Here is a 13160-nt window from a genome sequence, read left to right as displayed (position 1 = left end):
TTGATTGATACCCCAATTCCGACGAACTATGAAGAAGTCAAGTATGATTGGCCTCCCCCAAAATAGAAACAATATCGTCACCAGGCCATCAAGCGTGATTCTTTCATTAGTAGTTTCTGACCAGACCTCCAGACCAAAAGGGTTGGGGGAGGAGAGAAAGAGAAAGAAACAATCCCTCTCTCTCTCTGCCTCTCCCACACCCCTCGGGATGGATGGCCAGTCTCTATGGTTATTATATATTCTACCATTCTCCATTCTCGGGCTTGGGTTTGTTACCATTTCTCAAATGTCTTCACCTCGATCCACCGCCCGAACCGCACGACCAACTTGTCCGCGCGGGTGAAATAGTCGGCCGCCCAGATCACGGCCGCCGTGCCCACGACTTCAATGACGAAACACGCAATGGCCGACTCGCCCAGGTGGACCTCGCGCCAGGGGTTGAGGACGGGCTTGAACAGGCTCTCGAGCACGATGATGTGCATGGCGTAGATGCCGAACGACAGGTCGCCCAGGTACTGCGAGAAGGACCACGTGAACGGGGTCTGCAGCGTCGGCGAGTTGTCGAGCCCCAGCACCAGCAGGCCCGCCCCGATGCTCACCCAGAACGTGTACATGGCCTCGCCGTACCACCAGGGCACCAGGCCCAGGAGCGTCGGCCACGGCGTGGGCAGCTCCGTGTTGCTGTCCGGGTCGTCGGGCTGGCTGAGTAGGTAGAAGCCCGTCGCCGATACTAGGCCCCAGCCGATCTTGGAGGCGAGGCCGTGTCGTCGTGCCCCAAACAGCCACCGCCGCCAGGTCGGGTTGGGGATCGGTTTCTCAATACTGCTGCTGCTGCTGCTGGTTTCCGGAGCAGCAGGACCTGGTGGCGTTGGTAAGAGCAGTCGTCGGCCCAGGCGCTCGGGATGTCGAATCAGCGACAGATCCGCAATGAACATACCGATCAGGAACTCGGCAATGTAGACGGCCCGCCAGTAGTAGGACAGAAGCACCACCAGCCACAGAAACACCATCCGCGATCGACTCGAGAGTTTGCAGGCCGCGGCACAGAAGACGAAGAGCGCGATGCTGCCCCGATACTCGACGGGGATGGTCCACATCTGGTACAGGTACCTCGACCGGAACGCCCAGCCGTGGATCCAGCCTTGAATGTTGGCAAACGGGTCACTCGACTCCAGCCAGTCCTGGAACCAGTCCCAGACCTGTTCGAGGAATGTTTCTTTTCGATCAGACGCGTGTGGCCAGAACCACCCCAGCTGCGTGAGCACCATTGCCACGAACGTCGCCACACCGGTCGATCCGTACAGCCGGAACCAGCGCCGGAACGTCGAGGACGCAAGGCTGTCGAGCAGCTTGATCGGGTCTTTGTTGCGGATCGCCTTCAACATGCGGTAACTGAGCACGTAGCCCGAGATGACGAAGAACACGGCCACCATGCCGGGGCCGCCGCGGAAAAAGACGCGGAAGAAGGTTTGTTGGAAGAGCCATGTGCTGGGAAGCGGGAAGGAGTGATAGAAGAAGACGATCAGGGCCGCGTATCCGCGCAGGGCATCGAGGTATGCAGTGGGAGGCAGTTCGCCCTTACTGCGACCACCGGGTTGCATGTATTTCGGGAGAAGGCTGACGAGGAGTCGTAGCCAGAGTCGGCAGAACTGAGTCCATTGTTTTGATAGCCGGTGCTCGGGAAGGGCGAGGACGCTTCGTGCAAGACTGCTGCTGTCGCAGGGACTATCTAGGTCCTCGAGGAGGGGGATAGCCTGCTCGAGGGTCGACGACATGGCTGGTCATGGACAAGGACGCGACGCTGTGTGAATCCTCCTGGGTTTTCGTGACTCTTTCTTGAAAGGCAGGAGAGTCTTGCTGACCAGCGAGGAGGAATGGGAGGATTTCTGTCATCAGTGAAAGAAGGGGAAACGCGAAAAGTCGCAGAAAGGGAGAAAAGGGCAATTCCATCGAATTGACTCGAGCCCATTGTTGCCCCCTGTGTTGAATGTTTGTCTTTGGTAAAATACATGAACTCTATCGTCTACGGTACGAACGCTTAAAGGGTCTCGCAGATGAATACGGATCCATCGATCAGCTACCGTGGCCCTAAAATGTCGATTGCGTCAGAAAATCTCACGGATATAAAACCCGGAATCAGTCAAAACAACATTGCGTGTCTGAGCGCGTAATGAAACCTCCCTAAGTCGGCATTCTCGTCTCGAAATAAGGGGGTATGCAAGGGAGAGCGAGCACAGACTTGCCTGACACATTCTTGGGAGTGGACTGGACCTTGGGCGATCATTCATCCCTTGCTTAGAGACTATCCGCGGGAAAAAAAAAGTCAGAACCCTGGAGATGACAGTCTGGGCCTCATCCAAACAGGCACGTGACAGCGTCGTCATCGTTCAAAGTGTCATCAGGAGGCGAGGCGGGTCATCGGAATCAGTCGAGGCGCTTATAGTGTGATCATGTGTTGGGATGCAGACAAAAGAACCGTCCCCTTTTCCCCGATATTCAGTCACTGGCTTGGCCAAGGGGGTGAATTCCATCCTCGGCAGCCTCGTCGCTTCTCTCCAACTTTTCTATCCTCTCCTTTATGCCTGATATCATCATATTTGGAGACGAACTCACTACTACTCCTATGTTGCATGTCCCAAACTGCCGTCTCCACCATGTGGTTTGAAGATGGCAGCCTATACGGAACTTTGCAGCCTCCCATCCGTGCCCAACATGGTGAGTCAGGTGTCCGGATCTTGTTGGCCCGGGAATGAGTCTGTCTGCTGGTCAGCGAAGCCTTGTTTTGGTTGATGAGGAAGTTTCTGCATGCTGATGCTTGAATGACAGCTAACAAGGGTGAGTAGTGATTGTATAACAACAAGACCAAGTCTGCAAAAACCTGTGACCAAGTCGTCTGATCCAAACAGGTACAAGAGCCAACTCGACACAGCATTGACTTCGTCTTTGGTACAATGTCTCCCAACGGAACCAATGGGACGGTCGAGCCCAAACATGGCAAGATGATCACCCAGAACGAGTATATGCCAGACTTGCCCGCCAAGCATCTCAATACACCTGTTCAAGTCACTCCATCCCCAGAGGAATTGGCTGCCGGCCAATTCAATGACGCCAATATTAAGCTGTTCCTCTCCGGGATGCATCGGGACGGTGTGGTTATCCTCAAAGATGTCATCAACCCCGATCACCTCGATTTCATCAATGAATTTATGGTCGAGGACACCAAGAAGGAACTCAGCAAAGAGAACCTCTACAAGAACTTCGGGGCCGAGAACATTCAACAGGGCCCTCCGTTGAGTCCATCAAAGTACTTTTTCGACGACGTCTATCTGAACAAGCTGCTCTTTCACGCGGTGAACCTTTACCTGGGACCGAACGCGACGTGGAATATGGTCAGTGGCAACAACGCCTTACCCCACGGAGTCAAGCGGCAACCTGTGCATTCAGACGCCATGTGCAACCACCCGCCAGCACCTTTCTATGTGGTTGCCAATGTCTATACCTGTGACGCCAGTCCGGCCAACGGCTCGACAGAGATTTGGCTCGGGACGCATCATTTCAACACCGAGGCCCAGACACCGCCCGGCTCAAAGGGGGAAACTCACATCACAAACGAATACGTTGCCGAGAGACAGAAAACGTTGCCTGGAATTCAACCCACGGTGAAGAAAGGTTCGATCCTCTTCCGAGACATGAGACTGTGGCATGCCGGAGTCTGCAACAAGTCTGACGACATGCGATTCATGATCGCCTTGGGCTTTTCGGCGAGCTGGTGGCACGGCACTGCCAAGTTCAGAGTTCCCGCAGGGACCGGTGTGTATGAGCGCATCATCCACGGCACCAAGGGACAAGGAATCACGCCTTTGATGATTGAGCTGTCGCCTGAAGAGTATGAGAGATTACGTGATGCGCATGACTTTAGTGATGTCGAAAAGATGACCTACGAAGGTGAAATATTTTAGATGTGTGGTAAAACGGGAGATTGGCAGTGAAGAGTGTAAGATGGGCATTGTATATTCCATCTCTGCAGCCAGAGCCGACTCGAGAGCTAGATGTCACCAGTGGGGGGTCATATACTAGAACAAGAAGTATGTTTTGAGTGGTCTGCCAAGATTACCTAGTTGGCGGTAAGAAGATGAAGCCTTAAAGGCCACCTCATATGTGTACCACACAAGGCTGGCCGCGAGCCTCGTGGCTGTGGCCAATCGGCAGCTTCAACACAATTCCGCATCACGTGTACGGAATTTCAACATCCCTTTCCCGCTTGCCATTGACCAGCATTGACTATTGTCCATCCTTGTCCATATCTCTGGCTTCGCTATTGTTCACTCTCAACGTCAACCCTAGCAGATCACGTTGCGCGCTTGACAGACCCAGAACAGCAATGATCGCCCTGTCTTGTGCAAATGCTGATAGCTACTTCGTGCAATGCAATGACTTCTGGTATCAAGCTCAAGCAGGAAAGGGACAATGACACGTATGATTGCTGGTGTGTTCCTGATGGATGCCATACACGTACGGACAGTCAACCGCAAAGCACGAGATCCTAGCCGCAGTAGTTGGTCAATACAATATGCTCATGTCCACCCTTCGCCGGTCCCCAAGAACACCGCAGAGTAAGTCTGTCTCTGTCCAACAATATGCGCGCTGTCGCGATATCTATCGTCGCTGTCCTCACCAGCAGAGTCTGGGCCCTTCCCGCTGCTTCGCCCATTCGAGGTCAGAATGTGAACTGTTTTCCTTTCGGGACTGCCTCATTCAATGGCTCCCTCCAAGCACCCAACGTGACCAGGAAGGAGTGGTGGTGCCCTCAATCCATGACCTATGGATTCCTCGGCTTCTCCTATCCCATGGAAGGGGAGTGCTACGACGACAGCTTTGACCGTATCAACGCCGACCTGCAGCGCCAGAAACGTGATTTTGGAGCAAGTCTGATCCGGGTTTACCTGCCATATTGCTACACCACGTACATCTGGGAGAATTTGATCAAAGCAGCTGTTGCCAATGATATGGGAGTTGTTGCCCAAGTCGCCTGGCCTCTGAACGGCGATCCCGTATGTTTGGAACCCTTGGTCGCTTGTCATTTGTCTGCTGAACATGACCACAGCTTGAATACTGGCAAAAGATTGCCAGCTCCATTATCAAGATCCTTTCAAACAGCACCTACAAGGACATCGCGCCTTACGTGTTTCACAGCATTGAATTCGGTACTGAACCGATCGGCGATCAGGACGACGGCGACAATTTCATCAATGACCTCATTGACTTCAAGGCGGCAGTGAAACCCTATGGCATTCCAGTCGGCATCAGCGAAGACTGGGACCGTCCTGGCATCTTGTGTAGCAACTACACAGCAGGCAAAGCACCGGGTCTCGGTCCTGTGGGGAAGCAGATTCTTCCGCAGAGCGACTTTGTCCACGCTCATATCATGCCGTACTACCACGGATACAATATCTCCGGATCCTGGGACTATATCAGTGACCAGGTACACTGGTACAAGAACTACACGCCCGTTCCTCTCGTCATCTCCGAGGTAAGATCTCTCTCCAGCGCTTCCAACGCTGATACAGGACTGATTCTCAATTCTCCCTCTTAGACACAATGGGCCTGGGAGCTCAACGTTCTACACCAGGGCAGCAAAGACATTGGTGCTCCGCAGTACACGACGTTCTGGAAGACGTACGACGCCAACTGCAAGTTCTTCAAGAAGAACAACGTCGGCTGGTTCTTGCACGCGTGGAAGTGGGAGGGGACCTTCAATATGGTTACCCCGAACAATTCGTATGCGATCCCGAATTGGAGACCGCACACGTGTTAGACTGAGGATTGATTGTTGCTGAACACTCTAGAAGTAGCCGAGGGACGAGAGAAGAAGTAAGGAGGGGCCGAAGGTAGTATAGTCCAGTAGTATAGCAGTTAGTCATCGCGAAAACCACTCAGAGCACGGATCACAATCAGAACCCCAGATCTGAACATTTGGCATGTACATACTCGTGAAGTAGCTCGGCCTCCCTGTACCAAGCGGATAGATAGATAGATGCTTTCAAGTATTAGTGAGTTGACTAGCCGTGCGCAAGTAGTATCCACCGCGCCATCGCTCTTCGTACGACTGCGAGTGCGATTCCACCCAAGCGAATACTACCCTGACTTATCGCCGCCGCCGCCGCCGCCGCCTCCTCGTGTCAACATGAGACGGCAAAAGATACAGTGCCATCCGCGTCCCGTCCTGGCGTCCTGCCACCGTGATCAGCCACGGGCCACGGAGACCCACCCAGTCTTGCCCGCGTACTCGTGCGCCTGTACACGATGATGCAAGCACGAACACGGCGTAAGTAAGCTTCACCTTCTGGAATGGGATCGCAGTGTACCGGTTGAGTAAGAGGCTGTCTTGACTATATGTCTGGAGTGCTTCGGGGCCAGAGATGCAATAGGAAATAGGATATGTGATGTGTCTGTCTATTGTCGCTTCTCTCTGATTGTGTCGGGGGTGTGTGGACCCTTGGGGGCTGCTTCACACGGTAGGTCCATAGAAGATACATAGGAGGTCCTGTATATACATCCATCCACTGCTGGGTCAGGTGTATACACTGACTCGGCGAGGACTTTGTACCAGAGTTTGTCATTTGGGAGCGGTTGACTTTCTTGAGTGGTACTCGTTGGAGATCGCAAAAGGAAGGGAGGGCTCCTTGTCGACGCCCAGCATAGCATAGCAGGCAGCCTCAAAGCATATCAAATATCAACTATCAACTATCAACTATTATCAAGAGATTATATCGACATTGAAGAAGAGATGGGCTCCATCACTCTTGAGCCCAACACCCTCATCGACACCAACACCACCAACGGTACCAGTACCAGTACCACCACCTCCTCCTCCTCCTCAGACGACACAATCATCCACATCGTCCACTTCCGCTTCTACGCACACATCCCACCCAGCACCCGCGCCTCCATCTCGCACCAATTCCTCGCCCTCCAAACGCGCTGCCTCTCCCCCGCCACCCACAAACCATACATCCGCTCCTTCACGGGCGGGCGCGACGTCAGCGTCGAGGACCTGCACCGCGGGTTCCACGCCGTCTTTGTCCTCGAATTTGCGTCCCGCGACGACCGGGACTGGTACGTCCACGATGATCCGGTGCATCGGGGCTTCGGGGTCGAGGTCTTGACCGGTGTGGTCGAGGAGGTCATGGTGGTGGATTTTCAGAGGGGGAGGTTTTGATAATTCATTCTAACCGGGAGAGCCGAGTCGAATGCAAGAGAACAGTCATATGCTTAACTATTACTTTAGACCAACGGAAGGGAATGCCCTCGCTGACCGATGCAATTGTTCGTACGGTGCAAACTATGAGACTCACATCTCCAAGCACGTCTTGATCGCATACATATAGACAAGGCACATCTCTAATCTCACTCGGCGATTCGGTACCATCTGCCCATCGACACGCTATCACCTTGCACACCCACCCGCCACCGCTGTCACGTCTTAAACCTCGACTTCTCGCGCCTCGGTAATCTTAAAGTCCCTGAACTTGCGCGCCGGAATACCCGCCTCAAACATGTAGTCGAGCTCCTCGTACGTGCGTCCCTTGGTCTCGGGCAGACGGAAGAAACACCAGATGGTGGCGATGGTGCTGAGTCCGCCAAAGAAAAACCCCGTCTTGCCTCGCCAGTTGCCCGAGGACGCGTTGAGCATGTACGGAACCACGACGGTCATGATGATCTGGGCGATGGAGCCAGTGCTCGTCGCCAGAGCGACCGTCTGGGAACGCAGACGCGTGGCGCCAATCTCTGCAAAGATGACAAAGTTGATGGGTCCGACGGTGCCCTGGAACAGGAACGTCAGAATATCGAGGAGAGCGGCCTGCGCCCACGCCAGGCCAGGACGCGAGGTGTAGTGCGGGACGCAGTCCAGAATGCCAATGATGAAGAGTGACACGGCCATCATGCCCACCCCATACATGTAGATGGTCCTTCTGCCGAAGAAGGACATGAAGACCCAAGAGCAGCAAGTGGCCACGAAACCGATGGCGGTGTTGCCGACTCCCATGTCGAAAGAGGCGCTGACAGGCAGGCCAGCCAGCGTAAAGAAATAAACGGCATAGCCAATCAGTGAGATGCCAGTGATGACTTGGAAGATCTGGACCATGATGGCGACCTCGGTGCGAGCACGATTCGACGCCCGGAAGCATTCGATGAATGTTGTGTCCTTTTCCACCTCGATCTCGTGCATCGTAGTCGTCTCAATGTTTGCGAGCGTGGCTCTGATATCGATTTTGGGTGACTCTCTCGCAAGTCGTCTCAGCGCCTTCTCGGCCTCTTCCACCCGGCCCTTGCGCACAAGCCACCAAGGGCTCTCCGGAGCAAAGATGAGGCCGAAAGCAAGAATGGGAATCCAAATATACTGAATCGCGAATGGGATGCGGTAGGCCCATTGATCAGTCCGCTCCGAAAACCCTTTGCCGACCCCAGAAGCGACAAACTGTCCAATGACATAGGCGAGGTTCATCCCAGCGTTCAGGATGCCGCGGAGAGCCAAGGGACATACCTCCGATGCGTAGGTCGGGGCCAGGACGACGTAGGTGCCATAGAGAATACCCGCAAGGAATTCACCTGCCGCTAGGGTGTGAATGTTGTTTGCAAACATCTGGAGGAAGATGAAGGCAGTGCTGAAAAAGAGGGACGCCCAGAAGACTTTCTTTCGGCCCCATCTCTCCATTGGCCACGAGGCGGTAAAAGCTCCCAGGAATTGGCCCACGGGTGTTCCCATACCGAGAACATTCTGCCACTTCGCGGATACCTCGTAGCCAATGTCACCCCCGTAGTTGGTGCCGTACTTCTTGACGAAGGCTGGCAGGGCATAAAAGCTGTAGATTAGCCCTGAATCATAGCCGACCATGACCTATCTCTCGTTAGGACGACGTCTTTGTGTTCTGGTCTGCACTTTTCGAGTGTAGGGGACTAGCTAGGACCGCGGGACTTACCAACGACCAGGCGAATAACGACGCCCAAAAGACCGCCATAGGATAAAGCTTGACAGCTTCAATGACTCCAAGCGAGTGCTCAATATGAGTAGCAATCTTTGACTGCTCCAGCAGTTCGGCATGGTGTTCCTCCTTGACGTTGGTGACTTCACCTTTCGTGTCATCCTTGCGTGAAGACATGGTGGAGTTGAGGTAAGATTTGTTGCTGATGGAGGTGTTCTGGATCTCTCCAGTCATCCACAGATCTGAGTTGCCGAACCTATATTAAAGGTAGGAATTGCAGTGGTCTTGTGTCCTCGGATGAAGGAACTATCAGCCCGTCTATCTTTCAGCGTTGGCTTGAAGCATCAAGATAAGGACTCGCCACCGTAGTAACGGTAGCAGTTCACTTATCTGAAGCTGCTCGATAGTATAGAAGTCGAAATGGTGCTACGACATGTTGGATGCAAACGACCCTGGCCAGAGCACCCCGTCTACCGACCCGCCTGATAGAGACACGGATCCACGGCATCCTGCCGGAATGCGACCTCCGTGTCGTCAATGGCTGATTCAATGCCTATCGCTCGACTATTTCCCCGGATTTCATGGCTCGTGACCACGCTGAGGGTCTTTGAGAGGCAGCCATGGTAATCAGGTTAATTGGACTGGTGGATGGACAGTGGAGCTTTTCGGGGGGTCGTTTGCCGTTTCAAGAGCTTCTCGAGGAAGGAATTTTGTTGGAGAATCGGAAGCAAGAACTCATTTGTTGGGTAATTTCTCCAGTGCGCCGGTGAGTGACCGAAGATTATCAAAAGCGCCGTGGATGATCTACTATTTTATTAGGCGCAGACACTACCAAGTTCTGCCAGTCAATCAGTCAATCAGTGCGAGTTGCTGCCGAGGACGAGGTTCCCGGTGGGTGCCAGTGCGGGGAGTGTGTTATTGATAAGCCGGATAAGGATAAAAGGACAGCGCCTTCCTATTTGTGGTTAGTGTACAAATCACATGACAAAGCCAATCCGAACCAATGAGTCGCAGTCATTTTCTCAATCAGTGTCGACTGCGCTAGACATCCGCTCTTTTCTCACCTCCACGCCTGCCTCTAACAATCGTGATAAACACTCTATTCACGCTGCATTGACTAGTCATCACATTCAGTACGTCGATGCTGTCTCAAGCCTGGCGCTCGTCACGACGGTCTAGATGTAGGGGCAGCAGCGAGATCGGGTGAATTTGCGCCGCAATCTCCGCCATGTTCCTGAGGATTATCGCCATCGGGCGTTGTCACCACCAGTTCGGAGTCTTCTGGGTCAAGCTGTCATGATGGCGACAAATCAGCATCCCACACAGCATGAATTTGCACTCGTTGAGACGCGTACGCCACCTAGGACACTTGCGCATCAGTCTGGGGTCCGAGATGCTCGAATCAAAACGGCTTGTGCAGAATGCAAGCGAAGGAAAACCAAGTGCGACGGCACGCACCCCTGCTATTCTTGTCGATGGTACAAGCAACCCGAGAGATGCATCTACACCTTCTCACGTCCTGCGCTTGTCCTCAGTCGAAAGTGAGTTTTCCAAGTGATGCATTTGACATGTCCCGTGCGGTATGAGTAACCGAGACAAGAAACTTCGAGTCTGTTCGCCAACGTCTCGAGACCACGACCGAAATTCTCGCAAAGCTGTTCCCGTCACCATCAGTTGATGCCCTCAGTGGACTTTCCCGCGAAGAACTACTGCAACGAATTGGCTTATCATTCGAGACGGCGGCGTCCCCAGTGGCACCCGACCAAGGTAGTCTTGCCATCGGCAACCTAATACCTGTTGAGAGTCGACCTCAAGATCGCGATGATGATCTCATGGACCAGCACGATACGGTTCCCAGTGCTTTCCAAGATTCTCAGCAACAGGACGATGTACCATCTGAAGCTGGTGATGACGTGAATGCCCTTTCGGCAACAACAATACAGCCTTCGTCTTACGTTGGTCCCTCTTCGACGATGCAAATGTTCCGTACGATACTCAGAATTGCCCCTGAATCGGTGGGCCAGCAACAGCCAACACACAGTCCAGAAACCAGTCAACGAAGTGCGTCCTACCGTTCTCCCGAGACCAGCCACAAGACACCACCATCCCTCCAAATGACTGAGAGAATTGGTACGTTGATCGACGCCTATTTTCACTGGATTGACCCTGCCACCCCTATCCTTGACCAGACCGAATTCAGGAAGATCGCCTCTGCCGGTACTCGAAACGACAGTCCATGGCTTTGTCTCTTCAATATGGTATTGGCGCTTGGATCCATTGGCTGTACGACGACGGACTCCAGGGAACACCTCAGCTATTACCATGCTGCAAAGTCACACCTGGACATAGAAGGCCTTGGGAACAAGAACATTGAGACACTGCAAGCTCTAATTCTCATGGCTGGCTGGTATAATCATTATCGCAATCGACCGAATCTTGCGTCTGCACTTCTCGGAGCAGCATTTCGTATGGCATATGCATTGGGACTTCACAAAGAACAGCCTAATAACAACTCATCTGTTGAGCATCAAGCCCTGAGGCGGAAGATCTGGTGGAACCTCGTTGTCCTTGATTCAGCCGAGGCCGTGACATTGGGCCGTACACTGGATACCAAGATCTTTGAGAGCGAGGTGAAATATCCTCAAGAGATCTTACAAGATGTAAGTCCTTGATATAAGGGCGTAGCTCCCGACGCCGGATTTCAGGGGTGACTTACTAATTGTTAAATTGTTGACAGATGCCTGATGCTGGTGAAAGTCCATGTTCTTCCTCGGCTCTGGCCATTACCATTGGCTTCTCACGCATCATGACAGAGATACAAAGCCGGTTGATGGCTTCAAATACTGTACCGTTTGCCGAACTCCTCAGCCTCGATGCACACCTTGTCGATTGGTACGAAGGTCTACCGACATACTTTCACAAACTAGTAGGAATGGGTGCTGTTATGTCAGATTCATCGGGTTCGAAACGCTTTGTGCAGCCTTTTTTGACCATCAGATGGCGCTACCTGAATCTCAGAATGCTATTGTATCGGCCGAGTCTTATGGAGGCGGTCCTCCACAGAATCCCTTTCGGCGGGCTTACATCTGACCAGCGGTTGTGTGTGCGAAAGTGTCTGACGCTGTCCGGGGAGACCATTGATTCGGTGAAAACTAGGTCGTCGGAGTCGCCGAACCAATACATTGCCTGGCCGTCAACCTGGTACTTATTGCAAATCTGCATGATCCCACTACTCAGCTTGTATGTGTTTCGCGCGGATGTTGGCGACCATGGTTCCCAGGCCGAACCTGCTTACCATCTACCTTTTAGACATTCAGGCAGTGTTAAGGACCAGGTTCGACAAATTCGAGAGGAATGTCACAGGCAAGTTCAGACTACGCTGAGTTTGATGAAAGAAATGGAGCCATGGGCTGTGGCATCGACCAAAATGCACGGCTTGATCACGCACCTATACGAGGCGAGAGACCAACACTTGCGCGTTTGGAACAACAACGACGAAAGTCCTATGATTGTGCTTGGATCCCCTGATAACTCATCAATGCAGGCATCAGATGCAATGAATGCACGACAACTGCAAGCCGATGATGCGAACATGAACAACTGCGCCAATCCGAGGACTGTCAACTTGTTACAGACCGAGGGGGCAGCGGTTCCGTCAACGGGTGTGAACTCAGCGGTCACCATGACCCAGTATAGCATCGGAGTACACAATAACAACGCAACTATGAATCCGACAGAGCAGTTTTCCAGAGATTTTTCGATTTACAACAGCTTCGCATGGCCAAATGCGACTTTGGAAAGCCTTTTCGACTTGCCGGATGACTTTCAGTACATGAACCAAGGCATGTTTGGCTTGGGATGATGCACTGGATATACCGGACATAATGCAACCGGCTAACGATCTACGTCCGTATCCTCCAGGATGTTTGGTAACTGGAGATTTGCGCCTGATTCGCCGCGCACTTTTGGTGGCCTATGAAAGAGCCGTCATGCTGCAAAAACTGTCAGAAGTCATCTTTTGGGGGAACACCACACCACTCCAGTAATATATACCTCTCAGAAATGCATTCTCCTCTACTTCTCGGCACGAAAGACAGTCGTTAAGTTTCAGCTTTCGCAAAGAGGCCAGATGATGAAGGATCTGCTTGAGGTGACCTCACCCACCAACCGGTCTCC

At 52.9% G+C, this 13160-nt stretch overlaps 5 protein-coding genes across 5 annotated transcripts; 3 read left to right on the top strand and 2 right to left on the bottom strand.

Annotated features, from left to right (window-relative positions):
• Positions 1-272: 272 nt before the first annotated feature.
• AYO20_02834 (hypothetical protein) lies at positions 273-1775 on the bottom strand (the record flags this gene model as incomplete). The annotated part of the gene is made up of 1 exon (XM_022641138.1): positions 273-1775. The coding sequence occupies one exon, from the start codon at positions 1773-1775 to the stop codon at positions 273-275; it is 1503 nt and encodes a 500-aa protein (XP_022503013.1).
• Positions 1776-2951: 1176 nt separating this feature from the next.
• On the top strand, positions 2952-3959 carry AYO20_02833 (hypothetical protein; the record flags this gene model as incomplete). The annotated part of the gene is made up of 1 exon (XM_022641137.1): positions 2952-3959. One exon carries the CDS (start codon positions 2952-2954, stop codon positions 3957-3959), a length of 1008 nt encoding a protein of 335 aa, XP_022503012.1.
• Positions 3960-4637: 678 nt separating this feature from the next.
• Positions 4638-7219, top strand: AYO20_02832 (hypothetical protein; the record flags this gene model as incomplete). The annotated part of the gene is made up of 4 exons (XM_022641136.1): positions 4638-5051; positions 5105-5530; positions 5594-5778; positions 6763-7219. The coding sequence occupies 4 exons, from the start codon at positions 4638-4640 to the stop codon at positions 7217-7219; spliced, it is 1482 nt and encodes a 493-aa protein (XP_022503011.1).
• A 264-nt stretch (positions 7220-7483) lies between these two features.
• AYO20_02831 (hypothetical protein) lies at positions 7484-9161 on the bottom strand (the record flags this gene model as incomplete). Its single annotated transcript, XM_022641135.1, has 2 exons — positions 7484-8899; positions 8982-9161. The coding sequence occupies 2 exons, from the start codon at positions 9159-9161 to the stop codon at positions 7484-7486; spliced, it is 1596 nt and encodes a 531-aa protein (XP_022503010.1).
• Positions 9162-10283: 1122 nt separating this feature from the next.
• On the top strand, positions 10284-12846 carry AYO20_02830 (hypothetical protein; the record flags this gene model as incomplete). Its single annotated transcript, XM_022641134.1, has 3 exons — positions 10284-10525; positions 10585-11644; positions 11722-12846. The coding sequence occupies 3 exons, from the start codon at positions 10284-10286 to the stop codon at positions 12844-12846; spliced, it is 2427 nt and encodes an 808-aa protein (XP_022503009.1).
• Positions 12847-13160: the final 314 nt, after the last annotated feature.

Source organism: Fonsecaea nubica (assembly GCF_001646965.1).
Source record: "Fonsecaea nubica strain CBS 269.64 chromosome Unknown Scaff12, whole genome shotgun sequence".
NCBI lineage: Eukaryota > Fungi > Ascomycota > Eurotiomycetes > Chaetothyriales > Herpotrichiellaceae > Fonsecaea > Fonsecaea nubica.
This window is presented reverse-complemented; position numbering and strand designations above follow the sequence as displayed.